This window comes from Nannobrachium achirus (assembly GCF_963921795.1).
Source record: "Nannobrachium achirus genome assembly, chromosome: 10".
In the NCBI taxonomy this organism is placed as follows: domain Eukaryota; kingdom Metazoa; phylum Chordata; class Actinopteri; order Myctophiformes; family Myctophidae; genus Nannobrachium; species Nannobrachium achirus.
Window position 1 is genome coordinate 33423291 of NC_137819.1, and position 20361 is coordinate 33443651.

At 43.1% G+C, this 20361-nt stretch overlaps 1 protein-coding gene across 5 annotated transcripts in view; it reads left to right on the forward strand.

Moving 5' to 3' along the window:
* fam91a1 (family with sequence similarity 91 member A1) overlaps nt 1-20361 on the forward strand; it is an 89313-nt gene that overhangs the window by 3679 nt on the left and 65273 nt on the right. For 4 of the 5 annotated variants that reach the window (XM_080734916.1, XM_080734914.1, XM_080734917.1 and 1 more), the window contains exons 3-6: nt 2969-3120; nt 11912-11969; nt 17212-17279; nt 17805-17918. In XM_080734916.1, coding sequence (XP_080591042.1) covers nt 2969-3120; nt 11912-11969; nt 17212-17279; nt 17805-17918 — 392 coding nt within the window. The remainder of the gene's footprint in view (nt 1-2968; nt 3121-11911; nt 11970-17211; nt 17280-17804; nt 17919-20361) is intronic. The other variant, XM_080734918.1, reaches the window with a different exon arrangement.

The window sequence follows — 20361 nt, forward strand, 5'->3', positions numbered from 1 at the left end:
ACTTATGTAATGAATAACATGACATGGATGTTAATGTAACTAGTACTGTAGATCTGAGTGGTTGGAGGAGGAGGTGGTCTCCCTACTCTTCCATTGAGACATGCGTAGACCCTGGTGTCAGGTAGGAGATTAATAAGCTCAACTTCTCCTGGGGAGATATTGAGGAATCCCTCTTGGAGGAGTGATAGAAACTTGATCTCCCACACGAGGGGGCGTCAGTCAGTCAGTCAGTCATTGGCACAGGAGGTAGAGCAGGCATCTTGCAAACAGTAGGTTCCTGGTTCAATCCATGGCACCTTCTTGTGTCATGTCAAAAGGCCCTTGAGCAAGACATTGAAGCCCTAACTGCTCCCACAGAGCAGGCAGGTGCCCTGCGCGGTGAATATGTACATTGTAAAGCACTTTGGGGTAGGGAGGGGACGATAATCGGTATCATCGTTTATCATGATAAGAAACACTCTCACAATAATCGTATTGTGGAGATTTAAATTCATAGTGAAATCGTCCACTGTCATGCACTGGACTGGGCATAATTGTTAATACATTTTCAAATGCTATTTTAAAAATCTTTTATAAAATTGTAGTCAGTAATGTATTTGTATATTTAAGTTATTTGTCATATCTACCCTGTGCAATGTGATTACGAAGCCTAAAAACCTGTGAATGGCCCTTTACACATGCTGTGTTTTTAAAGAAAAACCTCATCCCTTTGAACATTTTTTTTTCTTCCAAGATAGTAAGTACAAAAGCTGAGAGAGAAGGCATATATGGAGCAATTTATAACCCATTTTCCAAAATTGCTTTAAAAGTCAAGTGTAATTATTGTTATTATTTCCAATTTTCCATGGCCATCTCTGAACCTTTGTCTACTTTCTTACCTTCTTCACTTTCTACTTTTTCTTAAGTGATGGCTTTGAAATTTTCAAAGCACTAAAGACAATTAGAGACGGTGAGAAGAATTGTCACATTGACATCATCCACCGGTCATTATTTGCTTAAAAAACCTGGGCTCTTTATTAGAGTGTTAATGTCAAAGGGCATTTGAGAAACGCAGCTCTTAAACTGTTAAGTTAAAATCACATTATTCATTGGCTTGGAAGAATTTTTTTTGTTGGTGGTTCCCTCCAATGGTGTTTCTGGGTGTACTGGCACCAGGGCCAGTGGTTCTCAAAAGTCCAGGGGTCCTTGAGCGGGTATTAAGAGGATATTAAGCAAAATTGCTTAATAGCATAAAAACAACTTTAAACCTATTTTATACATCATTTTGATGAGAGTGCCTATTGTGAATATGAACAGTGTGGAATTTGTGGATAATCCAATATCATGATGAGTGACTTGCAATTATATTCTGATTTGATTTGAGTAAAATGATAATCAAGTTGAATAAAATAATATTTTCTTATTTTAAATGTATTGAAATAAAAGTTCATTCATTCATTCATTCATTCATTCATAACCTTTATTTAAACAAGGCCAAACTGAGGGTCTCACAACGCCTCGCGCTGAGAGGCAGTGTGAGCTTGTTGATCTGCTATTTTTGGCTAAAGTTCCCAGAATATGGACGCTAGGATTCAAGTGCTTAATCTAAAAAACACAAAGATTTGGAGGACCCCCTGTAGTATCTCTGAAGGCCCCCCTAGGGGTCCTGGACCCCCTGTTTGAAGACCCTTGCCGTACAGAGTAGCTTCTTGGCTGCCATGAGCCTCTTGGCATCATAGCACGTTGTTGTAAACTAGATCGATGTTGAAATATCACATCAATAAATCTGGTCTCTACTGGATTACTGTGATGCAAAATGGCATGTAATTAATGAAAACATGATGTTTAATTACAGTTGTTGAGTATAATTATGTGACGCTGTGACCTACCCTAGGGCATGTGTAACTATGTAGGCTATTTGTTCTTAGAATTACATTGTAAATAACTGCTGTTATTTTATTAATGTGTACATCTTAGTAGTACTAGTAAGAATTGAAATCAATTAGTTCTAACTTGGGATGGCCAGTTGACCATTTGGAGAACCTTTCTTAACCAGTAACTAAAACTCATTACTGGTAAATTAACCGATAAGAATAAAATATACTTTTTTAATGGATGAATGTCTGTGAATCACTAACCCGCCAGGACAGCATTTGCGGTTGTGAAACTTTTGAGCTCAGTAGGGGCTCTGAGCTGTACAGTATAACCAAATGTGGGTAAACACAAACATATAGTCTTTGGTGAGTAAATTATGACGACTATGCACCACTATTAACAGTTACCGGTTAAACAGTTAACCATGAACATCCCTAGTTCTAGCTAGGCTAAATTTGAATTTAACACATAGGTACCCTCCACACTAGGCGCGGTCACCGCCTCCTAGCAATTCATTTTCAATGAGAGGTGGGCGACTTTTTCGGCCGCGCAGCGAAGTTTTGGGGCGGCAAGGAGAGCAGGCGCGGTCCCGTGAAATCCACCGCGAGCGTGCTCGTTTGTGCATGCGTACGCGGGCGGTGAGAGATGGATTGTGTTCATCTTTGTGAAATACCGCGCGGCATTTACTCACTGAGCGAATGTGTTTGTGTCTCACCGCGGTGCGGCCACCGCTGATCCTAGCGGCAGCCCCGACGGCAACCGCGCCTAGTGTGGAGGGCACCATACAGTAGCTGGTGCAACAGGCTGCAGAAGCCCATGTCCTTGACCAAGGGCTGATTCCCCTTTTGGGCAAGCGGTGAATCTTTGGTTTTCCATGCAGGAGAGGCGAGTTAGAATCCAGCACTGGGTAACACTGAGGGGTGTGTGTGCGTGCGTGCGTGCGTGCGTGCGTGCGTGCGTGCGTGCGTGCGTGTGCGTGTGCGTGTGTGTGTGTGTGTGTGTGTGTGTGTGTGTGTGTGCATGTTTGCATGAGTGTACTGTACATGTGTGTCTGCATTGGCACTAGGCTGGCCCACATTCTAATAAAGCTGTGTGTGTGTGTTTGCGTGCGCAGTGCGGCACGTGAGGAAGGACGAGCGCAAGTACTATGAGGAGCTGCTGAAGTACAGCCGTGAGCATCTGATGCTGTACCCGTACCACCTGTCTGACATCATGGTCAAAGGCCTGCGCATCACGCCCTTCTCCTATTACATAGGAATCATGGAGGTAAGCAACTCAAATAAATTGTGTTCATTTAACTCTGAGAGTGTTCAAATGGACCCTAAAGCCTCGATCAGAGTCGGCACCGCGGTGGAGGCTCCGCGGGTCCCGACTACAATTAAACGACTACGGCTAAAACTACAACGTTACGTCATTCCTCGCGGTGAAGAGCTTTCCACCGCGAGTCCCGACACATCTCTCTGTTTTTGGAGCGGTGAAAGCGCTCCCAATAGACAGGTATGTCCGTGGGTATGTGGGTGGCTGGCTGGGTGGGTGGCTGGCTGGCTGGCTGGCTGGCCGGCCGTGTCCGTCCGTAGCCTGGCAATACCTTGAGTGGCCACACACAACACACTAGTTAAAGGAGGGGCGCTGTTTTGTGCAGGCCAGGCACACTCACCACTCACTCACAGGCACAGTTTACACTCACTCACTCACTCACATAGGGTACAGCTGCTCAAATTCACCGCTCCACTTCGAACCGAGGTTCGATTTTTTACTATCAGACAGATAGGCTCTTCACCCCGTTCACTGATTGGTCGACCTGGACCAGTCAGTCACGGTGAATAGGACTCCACCGTGACGGACTATGATGGCCTTCACTTATTTTCTGCGGTGGATAGCTCTTCACCGCAGACTCTGATACAGGCTTTACAGGTCCATTTGGATCCTAACTATCATATAGGAATCGGGCAGGTAAGCAGGGTGCTACAGGGGATTTTGTCACCAGCGAGACTAAACGTCAGAAAAACATGCCACCATTAGAGCTGTCACGATTAAAAATTTAAATTGACAATTAATTGTCACACAAATAATTGCGATTAACGATTTGATTGTGTTTTTGGCATTGAAGACTGGAACATATGAATACAAACCTTATTTCTGTTTGCCATTTAGGCTTCATAATCAGAGGGCAGATTACTGACATATTTTTTATCAATTTACACTTATATATATTTAAAAAGAAATAGCAGATCTACAAGCTTGTAGATCTGCTATTTCTGCTATTATTATGCAAAATAATTGCATTTATCTCAAATAACATAATGACACCAACCCGTCATACGCCCTATGCTTTCAAAGGAGAGCGTGCACTAGGGTTTAACAATCATTATACAACAGGTAGTTCTGACGAAGCAATCTGATTGGTTAAAATGGCTCTCTACCCGTGCAAATAATGACCACTACTGCACGGTCTCATCAAACATTTCAGCTGTGCTGGTTGCGAAAGAGCTGAAGCACTCCCTCTCCCCACACTATGCTTGGCGGCTAGGTTAGCAGTTTTCATGTGAAGTTCAGGGACATAGTACCTAAATGAGGCATTAAACAATTACAAATTCCTATCGAATATCTTAATTACAACGAAATGAAGTTGATGTGTTTTCTTTTAAGGGCAACTGCCTTATCATGGCTATTTGCACTTCAGCTCTGCAAGGCTGGAGTGCAAATAACCGTGATAATGCACACCCTCTCGTGTAATATTGCCTAATTACCATATCATTTTCTAGATTTGAACATGCAGGATATTAACATCGCAAAAGGGAATGGTATGAATGCTCACCCTTGTATGTACAGCCAAAGGCAGCCGATAACAAACATCCCTTCACACAGAGTGATTAATAGTTTGTTTCAAGTTCAGCCCTTCCAACCCCTCTTTACCTGCAAGACACGTAGTAAAAAAGTTCCAGACCAAAACTCTGTCAGGGTGGGCATGTTTATGAGGCAAGCACAACCGCAAAACAACATTAAACAACCAAACAACTTGTTGTAAGCAGCTTACCAAATGATCCTGTTTGAGTTTTGAGCAGATTTTTTTATGCCTAGTTTTTACTGAAATAATGTACTAGATTAGTGATCAGGGACCCCCAGTTTGAAATGCATTATATGTACAGTATGGATGTGATATTATTGCTATCGTTATTGTATGGCTTAGCTCAGGTTCAACCCTTTGTAAAACATTAACAAATTCCTGCAGAGAATGAAAGCCATTTTGTGTGTGTGTGTGTGTGTGTGTGTGTGTGTGTGTGTGTGTGTGTGTGTGTGTGTGTGTGTGTGTGTGTGTGTGTGTGTGTGTGTGTGTGTGTGTGTGTGTGTGTGTGTGTGTGTGTGTGTGTGTGTGTGTGTGTGTGTGTGTGTGTGTGTATTTGTATTTGTGAGTGTGATTGTGTGCTTTGAAAAGATCTGTGTACAATGTGCACCTGTGCCACATAGACCAGGGGTTACTTTCAAATGTTTTCATAACACAACCACCAGGTCCCCAAATGGACTTTAACCAAGTCGTGGACCCTTCACAGTGATGTCAGATACTCAGAGCAGGGATAATGCCTGACACTGTGGTTCCCCTGACGCATCCAGAGCCGATTCTGGGCCCACGGGGGCCCTAAGCATGATTTTGCTATGGGGCCTTCCTGCGGGCGCGAGCGTAGCGAGAGCCCCTCGAAAAAATAATATAATTTTTTATTGTTTTTTAATTAATTTTATAATGGGTTTAATTCTGGGTTTTGTATATAAATAGGCCAAATTGCAGAATCGTCATTCTAAGTTATTAACTCGGTTAAACAGTGACTTAAGGCCCATTCCCACTGAGCCAGATAACAGATATCTGGAGATATTTCTCCAGATATTTTTCCATGCAAAGTGGATGGTAGATACAGATAAAAAAAAAAGTCTACCACAGATATTTGCCACAGATACATTTATCTGTGGCAAATATTTTTTTTATCTGTATCTACCATCCACTTTGCATGGAAAAATATCTGGAGAAATATCTCCAGATATCTGTTATCTGGCCCAGTGGGAATGGGCCTTTACACATACAATACATGCAGCAAAATTGGACTTGTTGCCTACCACGGCACCGATTGTTCTAGATATAATGAAGAAAATTTAATCCACAATAAAAATATAATATATCCTATAGATATAGTTATATGAATATAATAATATTTAGGGACTTGTCTTTAATATATAGGCCACAGGCATAGACAGAGACAATGCATGCTGTGAGCTTGTAGATCGGCTATTTTTCTTTTTACACACAGTAAAAGATTTTGCTTAAAATGAAAGGGTTAAATTGGAGTGGTTACCATGGTTACTGTGTGTCTAGTGCACGGGCAGTGCTGTAAAGTAACTAAGTAGGCTACACTTACTCAAGTACTGTATTTAAGCACAATTCATTTTCAGGTTATTTTACTTATACTGGAGTATTTCCACATCTCAGCGGCAAATATTGTACTTTTACTCTGGACTTTTACTTGTAACAGAGTATTTCTGCATTGCAGTATTGATACTTTTACTAAGACATGTAGTCTACATGGGACACGGCGATACTATTGAGAGTGAGAACGTGCAGAACCCTGCGGTCATAAACCGATTCTCCGCTTTGAAAACTGCGCTTTTTATGACTTAATTACTTTATGACCAGCCTTACACAGAGGCGGAGAAGCCAGAACAGCAGCAGCAACGTGGCTCCGTCGTACAACACAAGTTACAACTGACAGTGCAATTTGAATGTGTGTTTCTGTTTACCTGATCGCTGTTGCTGCAGTTCCGTTTGACGGTGAATTTGAGCAGCTGTACCCTATGTGAGTGAGTGAGTGAGTGTAAACTGTGCCTGTGAGTGAGTGGTGAGTGTGCCTGGCCTGCACAAAACAGCGCCCCTCCTTTAACTAGTGTGTTGTGTGTGGCCACTCAAGGTATTGCCCAGGCTACGGACAGGGCCAGCCAGCCACCCAGCCAGCCAGCCAGCCAGCCACATACCCACGGATATACCTGTTCATTGGGAGCGCTTTCACCGCTCCAACAAACACTAGACTCTGAAAGGGGGGCGGGGTGGAAACTCCCAAAGATTTCCAGAGTCAAGAAATGTGGTCTCCTTTTTCTTTAGGGCCAATGGGACAATGGCAAAGAGCCGTGACAGCCAATCAGGGACAAGGTTAATCAGAGATGTGTCATTCAGGCTAAGATGGCAGTAGCGCTGGTGTCAAAAGACAGTTTGGTGCGTTCTTTTCTGCAGAGAGGAGGGGGCGGTGGGGGCCTTTTTGGTCGGGGGCCCTACGCAGACTGCGTAGTCTGCCTATAGGGGGCGCCGGCGCTGGACGCATCACTGTGACATCAGGGATCTCCATATACACAGTGATGTCAGATACTCAAAGCAGGGATCTCCATATGGGCATAAACAGGTGATATCACAGTGATGTCAGATACTCAGAGCAGGGATCTCCATATATGGGCATAAACAGGTGATATCACAGTGCTGTGGCTGAACCGTTCAGACAGGGATATCCATGGGCGTGGGCGTAAAAGGGATTATATGTTGTGATGTCATGGGAACCACTCTATGCCCATATATGGAGATCCCTGTTGTCATCAATATTAAGCCCATATCTAACAGGACTGGGAATGCCCATACATGGAGGAAGACAGCCCATATCTGTGTGGCTGGTTCAGACAGGGATCTCCATGTATGGGCATAAAAGGGATTGTATGTATGATGTCAGATGATGTGATAGACGACATAGGATTTTCACATAACGAATAACTAACTTAGTAAGTTTGGGGTCTCACAGCATACCTCCATATAGAGTACATGGATCTCCATATATGGATAACTGTTCCGATATACATCACTGGCCAGATGGCCAAGACATGGCGTGACCTCACCCTTTAGGGCGAGGTCGCTTGTCGCCCTGAGGCGTCTTACTAGTATGAATATAAGTCTTGGTTTAAATTGGAATTAAATACAATTGTCTAAATGTGTGTTTGGGTGGCACAGGGGTAAAGTAAAGTCCACCATCACTTACAGTAGCCTAGGGGATCAAATCCACCACAGTGTATCCGGTTTGCCTGAGGCTATAGACAGTATACGAATACAATTGGCCATTTTAAGGGGAGGGTGATCGCGGTACTGATTCTTATGTGCTGGGGGTTCGTTGAACGTGTGGAGAAGGACGGAAGTGCTATGTCCTCCCGGTGGGGGCTCCTCACTGGCAAGTGAGCCTATGCCTCCGATACTGCTTAAAATGCACTGGGTATGGGCGAGTATGTGAGTCTCTATGCAATGACCTAATATCATGTAATTTATCATAATTATGATGATTGTGGCAGGCAAACAACAACACGTGCAGTGATAGCAGAGAGTGTAAAATGTTAGTCAGAGCTTGTAAAATGTCCATCAAATTAATTATCTGCAGGAATTTGTTAATGTCTTACAAACATTTGAACCAGAGCCATCCCATACAATAATGATAGCAGCACAATCATATCACATCCATACATGGTAAGCACGCAGTATGCTATCTTTCTCCTTTTGTCTTCTTCTTTTTCTTTTTTTTCCTTTTTTTTTAATCAAAATGGTAGCTCATCAACCCGATTCGCAATGGGGTGTAAAAAATGGTATTGGAACATTTCTGCATAGTGGTGTTATTGAAATATAGTATTTCTATTGTAATGTGAAGTGAATTGAATTATAGTTTAAATCAAACTACACATCATTTGACTGTGGGTCCCCCCTGAACCCCCTCAATACAAAGCTTCATATTTTCTTGAGCTAATACAGAATCGCTGTTGGATGAAATTGGAGCCATGACCTGTGCTTTGGCATTTAGACCATTAGAATGATGGCAGTTCAAGGCTGACAGAGGGAGATGAATGAATGCTAATGTGTGCAGTTTCAGGTCTAAACTAAAGGCCATCCCATAATATATGCAGTAGAACGTATACATGTGTATTATCTGTCTTCTGTCAGTTCAGCCTAAAGGTGAAAGGGACTCTATGCAAAGGTTAAAATGACATTCAGATTGGATGTTATTTAGACCGATGCTGGGTTCATCGTTTATCTGGTATCCTATGGTTTCACTGCAAAGATTATTATTTTGACAGTATATTGTTTTGGCTGATGCTAGGTTCTAGGTTTACCTGTCATCCTTGTTTATGGAGGCACTATCTCTCTGCATTGATATGTGCTTACCTTGCATATTGTAAGTCGCTCTGGATATTAAAGCGAGTCTGCTAAATTCCGAAAGTATAATTGCTTCTCTCGGCTTAGTGAAATTCATTCAGATTAGTTTTTCTTTTCCTACAGTTATCTTTCCCAGTTTAAATTTGTTCGTAACACTGTTGTGATGGATAGGCAGTCTCAGTTGTGTAGAGACCTGCATACTTCTATATATACTGAATCAGAATTAACTGTAGTGTCACATCACAGGTTTACAGGTGTAAAACAGTGGGTGAAATGTGTTCCCTAGTTTTAGCTATTTCCATAAAAAGAGAACGGGAAGAAGAAGAGGGGGGCAGGGGGAGCATACTCAGACACCCAGATACTCAATTACATAGATTTATTACTTAACTAAAACTAGCAGCCAAAATGTAGACAATGTGTGCTGCTGGGTAGCTTAAAGCGGCACTATGCAACTTTTCTTTAAATCAGTGGTTCTCAACCTGTGGGACCCCCAGGGGGTCCCCAAAATATTTTGGGGGGACCCCAGATGATTAGCTTAAAGGAGTAGTTCACCCCCAAAATGACTTTTTTTCTATTGATTAGTCACGCCATGGAGACTAGAGTTCAATAATATTTTTTGTTTTTTGTCGCATTCCTAAGACAAAATTTTGATTCAAGTAAATTTACCCCCATTGATTCCGGATGGTGACCCGTTTAGAAAATACGTAATAATAATACAGAGTCATTTATCAGTTTATATTTTGTATTGGTAATTTAAATCTACAAAGTAACTAGCAACTAAAGCTGTAAAGTAATAGTAGTGGAGTGAAATATACCACCAAATATACTCTGTCAAGTATGGAGAAGAGGAAGGAGAAAAGAAAAAGCATGCCACTGTGTTGTGGCTGTATTGTCTCCCCTGGGCGTTCCTCCATTCTTCTTAGGCTGGATAGAATCCATACTCTGTCAGAAATGGAGCATTCAGGTTAAATACAAGGCCTGGATGGATGTGTAATAACATCACCAACTGTACATGCTGACCAGTCTGGTTTTGTTTGGCCACTAGGTGTCATCAAATGCTCACTGAACCCTCATACAGGTCGACTCAGCTCTGTGTGTGTGTGCCCGTGCATGCCTGCATGTGTGCTTGAGAATGTTGTAGGCAAGTGATTTTAAAGCTTTTTAGTGTCCTCCTTCCAATTTAATGTATTGATTATCCTTTATTGTAGCTTTGCCACCAGTACAGTAGCACCATTTGCAACACCAAAAGACAAAAGAACAAACATAATGCATACATTTAATAGAACATTACAATCAATGAGGCCCTTCAATGTAGTTTCTGGTGTGAGACTGATTACACTTCATAATTTAAACTGTGCTTTTTCCTCTTCTAGCTAGGATTTGAACCCGGTTTCCTGCTGTTTTTACCATTGAGCAAATAGAGCCTGCCTGCTCGCTCAGGGGATAAAGTTAACCTGACCTTCATGTCAAAATGTGTGTCAGGTCCTGTGTCTTGGTGAGACACGATCTAAGTGTCTAAATAGAAGGGCAGTTAAACAAAATGCAATCATTGTATAGGTTATATTGTATTAACATACTCTATAATACAGATTGGGCAAAATTATCACGTTTTCAAGAAAAAAATTACAGTGCCAGTTATTATAGTGCCGATTTAACTTCAGGATCGACTAGTGCACAAAAGAGTGCAAATCGGTTTGCTGTTTAATGATAACAATTCATATCATATTCACTGTTCAGAACATGGTTGTAGACAGGGGTGTCATTTGGGTCATCAGGGATGGCAATAGCCACCCCCTAGTGTTCACATTTTACCTCAAATGCAGGCTATTGTCCCCAACTCTGAATTGTTTTTGCAGATTAATCTGATTTCATCCGAATCGATGCCCATCCATCTACATGATGTGACATGTGTGTTGTAATTTACATTTACATTATTGTTAATGCAACCATTCATTTTCAACCCCTTTCAATGTGACATCCCCATTTTGGGAATGTCATTAGGCTATCGCCCCCAAACAAATAACGTAAATAGTGGATCTACAGGCTCTCAACGCGTTGCGTTGGCAACGTGTTGAGAGCCTGTAGATCCTCTATTTCCCCTATTTTAGAAATACAGGGCTTAAGTGGTAACCAATTTTTGCAACCCCCTATTTCTTTCTGAAATTACGCTTCTGCAGCGCCTGGCTGCTGTCCTATTTCTGGGTCTGATCCCGATTATGGCGAGTCCTAGACCACTGAGTACCGAAGTTTTGACTGATATTTTATATCATGAACATCCAATTGTTATCATCCTCAAGATTGGAATTGCATGTTGATGGGCCTCTTTGGAGCAAACCTCCCAAAACACTTTCTTCTCCCCATAGGATGTGCCACAAATGCGAAATAGCTTATCTACAAACTCACTACGCACCACAACACGTTGTGTTCTAGTAGATTGTCTATTTACCCTTTTTTTTTATATATATTTTGAAAGTATACGATTATTTAATTATTCAATCTTTATCCAATGTTCAACATGAAAACCAAAATTAAATCATTAATCGTAATTCATTTGTATGACAATTAATCACATAGTATAATCTCATGATCGTGACAGCCCTACTGCAGCCTGGTGAAGATGGTGCGCACCTTTCTAGTTATTTCATTTCATAGTTGTCATTCTTGGTGTGGACGGCCCTTTGAATGTGGTTAATCAAAGGCTGGGGAATGTACTGTAGCTCCGGCAGGGCCTCAGAGAAGAAATTGTTTTCATTCTCTCTCTCTCCCTTCCTCCCTACCTCCCGCTCTTTCTCTCTCTCTCTCCCTCCCTCCCTCTCTCTCTCCCTCTCCCTCCCTCTGCAGGACATTATGAACAGTGAGAAGAGTTATGACTCCCTGCCCAACTTCACTGCTGCCGATTGTGAGTTCCCTCACAGTTTTTTCCCTGCCTTTTTCCACAGTCATTATTTTGTAAAGGCCTGTCAGAATGCAAATACGACGGAGCAATCACTGTGAAGTGCTGCAGAGCTGTAACTCCCCCCCCCCCCCCCCCCCCGCAGGACGCTTTGACCTTAGCACACTTTCATCTACAAGCTTAAAGCAATCTTTGGCTTTTTGCAAGAACCTTTTGCAAAGTCTGGCATGCATTATCCCCGCACGCATTCCGGACACGCACGGCCCAGCATTGGCCTTCCAATAATGTAATGACTGATTTAGCAGTTATTTAGCGGCTGCTGGTTATAAGGTAGACCAATCGCGGCTCATGCTGCTAGGTGCACGTCGCCACAAAACAGATTTTTTTTAGCAGTGTCCGCCCGGTGGATCTCACTGCGGCAGAGAACGAACAGACATTTCACGAAACCACACCGAATCTAAAGACTCGTTCATGAAGTGTACTGTCGATAGGATAGCTAGAGGTTGGACAGGGTGGCCACACCTTTAGAAGACTCTTTGTCTTGTTTAAAAGGGGTCTAAGTGATATGGAATGTTAGTTCACTAACAGGGGTCTCCCCATCTGTCCAGCTCTTTAGTAAGCGAGAAAATACATTTATTTTCAGGACAGGATTTTCTCAATTCAGGCGAGAAACCCCAATTTTGTACTGTAGATACATTTTTTGGGGGGTTTCATCTATTCCAATTTCACTTGTTTATCTTGTACCCAGGGACATGCTGGGGCCCTGATTCAGCCCGGGAAAAAGAGTTGGAGAGGCCCTCATTGCGCACTATAGAGAGAGATCTCTCTCTATAGCGCTGCTGCTACTCAAAGATTTGCCATATCAGATCATGACAAGTGACAAGCCAGTGGGCCAATTACATGAGTTATATTTCGTCGTTGTCGGGTGGAAACCTTGTATGTCCAAAACCATTTGTTTTGTATTTATCATTTTTAAAATGATTTAAACTAGTGAAAACAGCCGATCTACAAGCACACACACCGCCTCGCACCGTGAGGCGTTGTGTGCTTGTAGATCTGCTGTTTTCACTACTTTTGTGCAACGGCCTTATACTGTATGATGAAGCAGGTCTTTGCTTTGCGAGAAAATGTATACATTTGAAACTTGGAGATACAAGGTTTCTGCCCGACAGTGATGATTTACTTTGTTGGACGCCCAGCCCCCAAAATGGAACGAAGGCCGACATTTTATTTTTATTTTTTTCCTAATGGCCGGCCTGGACCGGCCAGGAATGAACCGGCCATTCGGGAGTTGTCCCGCTTTTCCCAATGGCCAGCACGTCCCTGCTTGCTACCTCTTTAGTGATCCGTTCACTATTTTGGAAACACCCAGCTTCTGCAAGCTAAGTTGGGGGATTATATAACGTTTGTTCATGTCCTTTGCCACTCCTTTTCCAGGATGCATGCTTCATTGCCAGTTGGTAGTTTTAGATAAAATGCCAGAATGATAGTGTTGAACAATCATCCCAGAGGCCGCTCATGTCACCGTGAGAGCGTGCCTCAAATATAAAATGTGTCGCCGTCGGGATAATGTCTAGCATATGGCTTTGTGATTTAAAGATATAGTCTTTGTACTTCAGCCAAAATGCCCCAGCACATTGGTTTTAGAGATATTGGATGCAGAAATCTTCTAGTGTTTATTGGCAATATGGGTGCAAGGCACTGAGCCTAAAAACATTTCTCTCGCAAATTACACACAGCATCTCCAAAACCATTTCCCAAGATGTTTTTACAATGAAGTTTCCCTCGTAGGAGGACAGTAATCTGTCATCGAAATGGGTTTCATCCCCAGTGGCTTACGCTAGCACTAGCAGTGCTAATATTTCCTGCTTATCTCACTAGCCAAAACAAGGTTGCAAACGCTCCGACTATCAAAGCCGCTTAAAAAAGAAAAAAAATCTTTTTTTGGGGGACTGTTACTGTATATCTTTATTGATAGGGATAGACAGTAGTAGGCTGACAGGAAGAGGAGAGAGAGATGAGGAGTGACATGCAGCAAAGGTCGTCAGGATCGGGATATTGATGGGCATAAAAGGAATTCTATTAGTGTGGTTGCACTAACAGGGCATCATCTGGGAATCAGACGTAGAGGGCAGGGATCTCCATATATGGGCCTAAAAGGGACAGGGACGTAATTAATTTGTAAGTGTGACTCGTGTTGCGGCAATCACACTGGTTAACACACACTATGTCCATATATGGGCATTCTCAGATATGGGCTTAATATTGATGGCATAAAAGGTGGATTCTATTGTATGGGCATTCCCAGATATGGGCTTAATATTGATGGGCATAACAGGGATTCTCCAGGGTTTGATCAAGCCCCCAGGACCGAGGGGGAGCTTTGAAGCAAAATGGACATGGTGGCCGTTTGAGGTACTGCAATTGGGGCTTCTATTCATGAACCTCATGAACGCGCATCTAGGCTTCTTTGTATTGACGCGCGTTCATACCGGAAATGCACGTTCATGAATTAGAGCCCCAGCGTGTCCATGAACACAAACTATGACGCAAAATGGCTTGTATGTGTCTACAGAAACACTTGAGGCAGATAGCCCCCCGCTACCCCCGCCTCCCCGTTTCTCGCTCCCAGACCACACCCCCGACCGTCGCGATTGGCTCAGAAGCCAAATAGAAGCCCCACTACGTCACGTTTCAGAGGCGTCTCAAACGCGGAAGTGCGCTTCATGCGCTGGGTGAGCAACTCAATGCAAGTGGACGGGCGGGGATTCTGGTGTCCTCTCTATAGACATTGAGTCGTTACAGAGATATGTACGGACAATATCTGCCGGTTTTCATAGTTAACTGCGACCTACGGTCGCAATCAATAAAATCGTAGCATTTTACCCATTATTAGGGGGCCCACTTGCAATGTATGTCCTCATGGCCCTCAACGGGTTGGGAACGGCTGCTCGAGACAGAGACGGTTGCAGTAGTATTGCGTCAGAGCTGAGAGTCAGGCCCTGCCGCGGGGTTCCGTGACTTTTGGGCTTGTCAGGTGAGACGGGCCACGGCAGGGGCTGTGGACTGAGTGAGGCCTGGCAGATTAAAGCTGCCAGCGAGCTGTCACTCACTAGCCTGTCCTGCAGGGAGCGCTGTCTCCTCTAATCCCCCTGGAGGGCATGGAAGTTTGTCATGCCGAAGTGGACGCGAGGGAGGAAGTGTGTATGAACGAGAGACTCTGTGTTTTGGGTTGGGACCAATTTGTGGGTCCTGGAGCCATTTATATGGGTCGCGAGCTGTGGTGTAATTGTGGTGTAATTTGGGGACCCCCAGGGGGGTCCCCAAATTATTTCGAGGGGTCCCCAGATGATTAACTTAGTGTGCAAATTTTTTTTCCCTCACTCAACAGTAAACAAACCCACATAAAGTTTTAAGTGTATAGAGGATATTTGCACATTTCTAAAGTGACAATTTAAGGACTTGAAAAATTGGCCAAATTGTCAAATATTAGTCAGAAATTGTGAAAATAGCTGATCTACATGCTCACAACGCCTCACAGATCTGCTATTTTCGCAATAGAACCGTGTTAAACTAAATGTAATCCCTCAACTCTTAGTGCTTGTAGGGTGGGGGGGTCCCCAGTTAAAATATGATTATTTTGGGGGTCGCAGCCTGAAAAGGTTGAGAACCACTGGTGTAAAGTAGCTAAGTACATTTACACCACTAACACTTTTGAGTTATTTGTACTTTACTTGAGTATTTCCAATTTCCAATACTTTTACTTCTACTCCACTACATTTTGGATCCAAATTATTGTACTTTTACTCCACTACATTTATTTGAAAACTTTAGTTTCTAGTTACTTTGCAGATATAAATTATATTATAAAACGTACATAAACTACTTTAGCCCTATGCGACGTGTTGTGAGCTTGTAGATCTGCTATTTTCAAACATTTTTGATACCAATACTTCAGTACTTTTACTCAAGTACATTTTGAATTCCGGACTTCTACTTCTACATTGCAGTATTGATACTTTTACTTAAGTAAAGAAGTACTTTTTCCACCACCACTATGTTACTTACCCTATATACAGTGTATTATTATGTCAAAAGATTTTCAAAAATAAATACTTTTTTTTTTATAATTTCAAACATACATGTGGTGACAATAGCAGATCTACAAGCACATCTTGTTCATTAATTTTGGCCCGGGAGAGACTTTTGGGTCTGGTGCTGAAAAGGTTGATTAACATGTTGTCACAGTAGATGGATGGTGTTTGTGTTTGTGTGTCCTGGCAGAGTTCCCAGCGTGTTGTTGTTGTGTCCCCTCTGCTGTGTCCCCTCTCTGTCCCTGACCCCACAGAGCCTCCAGCCAGCCTCCTCACACAGCACACTGACACTAGTTGGTGTGTGGACACTTTGTCATGCAAAGCTTAACTCAAAACTTAAATTGAGAGAGTATGTTTATAATGTGTCTGCAGTAGACGCACGCACGCACACACGCACAAATAAACACGCGCATGCATGCATGCCTGACACACAAATAAACGCATGCACGCACGCACGCACGCACGCACGTACGCACGCACACACACGCACACTCGCACACGCACACACACACACACACACACGCACACACGCTCGCTCACACACACACACACACACACACACACACACACACACACACACACACACACACACACACACACACACACACACACACACACACACACACACACTCACTCACATAAACAAACACTCACTCACATGTACACATAGCTGTTTACAGACACACATTTAAATCCCCATAAGGCCTCCTCTTGGCGTACTTTAGCAGAAGGGATTTGTCTGTGTGTGTGTGTGTGTGTGTGTGTGTGTGTGTGTGTGTGTGTGTGTGTGTGTGTGTGTGTGTGTGTGTGTGTGTGTGTGTGTGTGTGTGTGTGTGTGTGTGTGTGTGTGTGTGTGTGTGTGTGTGTGTGTGTGTGTGTGTGTGTGTGTGTGCAGATACACATACAAACATACTCTCTCCATTTAGTGTGTCTGCGTGTGCGTAAGTACTGCCACAGCAGAGTGGCAATGAGTCACTCTCAGCGCTTAAAAGGCTCCTTCCTGGGTGGAAATAGCTCTCCAGTATGAGGCTGGAAATATTCTGGGAACCAATTTGCGCAACTTCTCCCCTCTCACTCTGACTCTGCCTCCCGATTTCTTGTAGAGCTACTCAGACCAGTAATTGAAAAAACATTTCTCTCCCATCATCTCTTAGGTCTGAGGCTGCTGGGTATCGGGAGGAACCAGTACATCGACCTGATGAACCAGTGCAGGTCCTCCAAAGTGAGACATCTTCTTTTCTTCTTTTTTTTTTTAAAGATTTGTTTTTGGGCTTTTTGCCTTTATTGGATAGGACAGTAGACTGACAGGAAATGGGGGAGAGACAAGGAGTGACACGCGGCAAAGGTCGGCCGGATCGGGAATCGAACCGGCGACGCCGACAGGCATTGATGCCGAAATGGCAATGCCTATATGGTATGCACCTGGTCCACTAGGCCACCACGCGCCCACTTATTTTCTTCTTAAGGCGCTGTGCTTCTCAGACATTTTCATGTCAAGAACCTCCAAATTGATATGTATTAGGCAGGCCACGGAGGCACGGACACCCATCTGAAATGTTTTTGTTTGTTTGTGCCCAATTAAATCTCTTTTTGTTAAGCTCTACATGATAAAAAAAAAACATATTGGTACCTTTATCTTCTCAGCGTTTTCAGCTTGTGACACCATTGTACCACGTAGTGTGAATTAAGAATGAAATGGGGGTTCTAATGTCCGTGTGTGCGTGTGTCCCACCCTTCCTCCTGGCAGAAATTCTTCCGCAGGAAATCGGCGCGGGACCTCCTGCCCGCCAAGCCGGTGGAGATCTCCGTAGAACCCTGGTGGGTCGCTCAGACAGGCTACATCACAGAGGACGACATTAGGGTGAGAGACCGCCATCACGTTTTCTTTTCAAGACAAATGTGACTGGGAAAAACTGCAGAACGGGCAGAATGTTTTGGGGTAAAATGTTGCCAGCCCAAATGTTACAAACACAATAGATGCAAAAAAAGTTAGACCAAAGCACTCTTGGGGGAAAGTTAAAAAGCCTTATTTCAGGGCTAATGCATAGCAAGAACGCCTACGCGTACATTATGCCTTCTTCAGGGTGACTAAGCAAAAATGCAGAACAAACATGGCTTTTATAGGAAACAGGATGTATTACAAACACAATGTTTATTGTAATTTGATTGATTTATTGAATTATTTATCAGACAAAAATGTAGTACAGCACAAGTACAGTAAAAAACTAAAAAGAAGTAGTACAGCTCAAGTACAGTCAAAACACCCTACCTAAAAGGAACACAGCAAAACATATAATTTATAACATTAAAAACATTCAATATCATCACTAGTATAAAACACTAAATCACATTTTCAATTATGTTCAGATCATAATATTGTATTGTGGAAACTAATGTTGCAATATATGATAACAAACATATTGTTCTAGAAGGGCAGCACAAAATATAGTTTTACTAAATGCTAAACGTTTTCATCAGAGGTCGTCTGTAACCACAGCATCCGTATTGTAGGGAAGGCTTTCGCAGAAAAAAAAAAATAACGACAAGCTCACAACGCTTCGTGCTGCGACGCTTTGTGAGCTTGTGTATAGGCACAGCACACACAAACACCAAACAGAATCTCAAAACGCAATCAACAAACAATGACAAAACCTGCACATTTCAACCCACACGAGCTATTCCTTTAATTTTCGTCTGGCAAGGAAGTATGTTTATGATTCTGAAGCAGTAATATCTTTGTGCAGGGGCGTCACACCAAATTCTGGGCCCTGGGTACAAGGATTCACTGCGGGCCCCCCATGAATGTTAACTATTGAAAAATAGCAGATATACAAGCTCACAGCGCGGCACCGAGTGCCGCGCTGCGAGCTTGTAGATCTGCTATTTTTGAAAAATCGTGAAAATTTGTGCCAAGAAACCTATGTTTTCACGTCAGTGATGCTCAAACTTTTTCATGTGAAGGACCCCCCCATCTCAAAATATTTAGTTCCAGGGACCCCCCAGAAGCAAAATTTGAGTTACAAATGTTCACTTAAAAAATACATATATTCAAAGATTTGCACACATTTTCACGACTTTTCAAAAATAGCAGATCTACAAGCTCGCAGCGCGGCACTCGGTGCCGCGCTGTGAGCTTGTATATCTGCTATTTTTCAATAGCTAAAGTTACTAGGGCCCCTCCACCTTGGGGCCCCAGTAACTCAGTCCCACTTTCCTACCCCTTGTGACGCCCCTGTCTTTGTGCAGCGAACGCTGCATACAGACAAGGAGGAGACGGGAAGAGAGTGAAAGCCATTGACGGATGACACACTTCAAAGGTCACATGAATATGTGTTATGTTTGTCATTTTGTAGTTCGGAGGAGTTCTGCTGAACGAGGTGTCATTGAAATTGCCTGGACTGACGTGCAGCAATACAGCAGTTTAATTAGTTCTGCCACGGTTGAATACATATGGCAGAGACAGACACCTGAAGGCGGTGAACAGTTTAACAGCATATTACCGGGAAAATCATATCACCTTTTGTACGAGAACATTCATAAATCTTGTCCCCTCTCCTTACTTTTGTGCATTACTGATGTACAAATCAAGCGACTGAAGGGCATATACGACACGTAGGCTGGCAAGATGTATTTTCTCTTTCTAATGTGTTTTGGCTTCACTAGATGGAGAGTAAAGGGAACAGGGTATGTTGTGATGGGCAATATGAATTTCAGAAAAGAATCTGGTGCATCGGGGTCTGCGCGGCACTCGCAGTTAACTATGATGTTTTTCGACCTACAGAATCTCTACCCAAAGCATGTTGCCTAGTATTACATGCCCCATCCTCCTGTTCAAGGTGCTTGATATACAACCATGGATGTGCTTGCACGCGTACACGTACCCACGCACACTCGCATTTTTGGAGCTGTGTGAAACACAGGCTCCCTATACGTGGCTGTGTGGGTCTGTGTGTGTGTGTGTGTGTGTGTGTGTGTCTGTCTGTCTGTGTGTGTGTCTGTCTGTGTGTATGTAGCCTGTCAAATCGCCGGTCAAGCCGGTCAAATCGACCGGCTTACTCGGGAATCGTGGGCTATTACTTTTCTAAGAGAAAGGTTCTATAGTTTAATTGATATTAATTTATTAGTGAATTAATTTTCCCCATTGACTTAGAATGGGAATCGCAAAAACTCACATTCAATTATTTGTCTCTCGCAAACCACAGGGGCTACAGTTTCAAGACTTGGAGAGGAGGTTCATAATGATTTCAAGGATTAAATAAAAGTAATTGTGTCATTTGGCCTCATGGTGGCGCTATAACACCCCA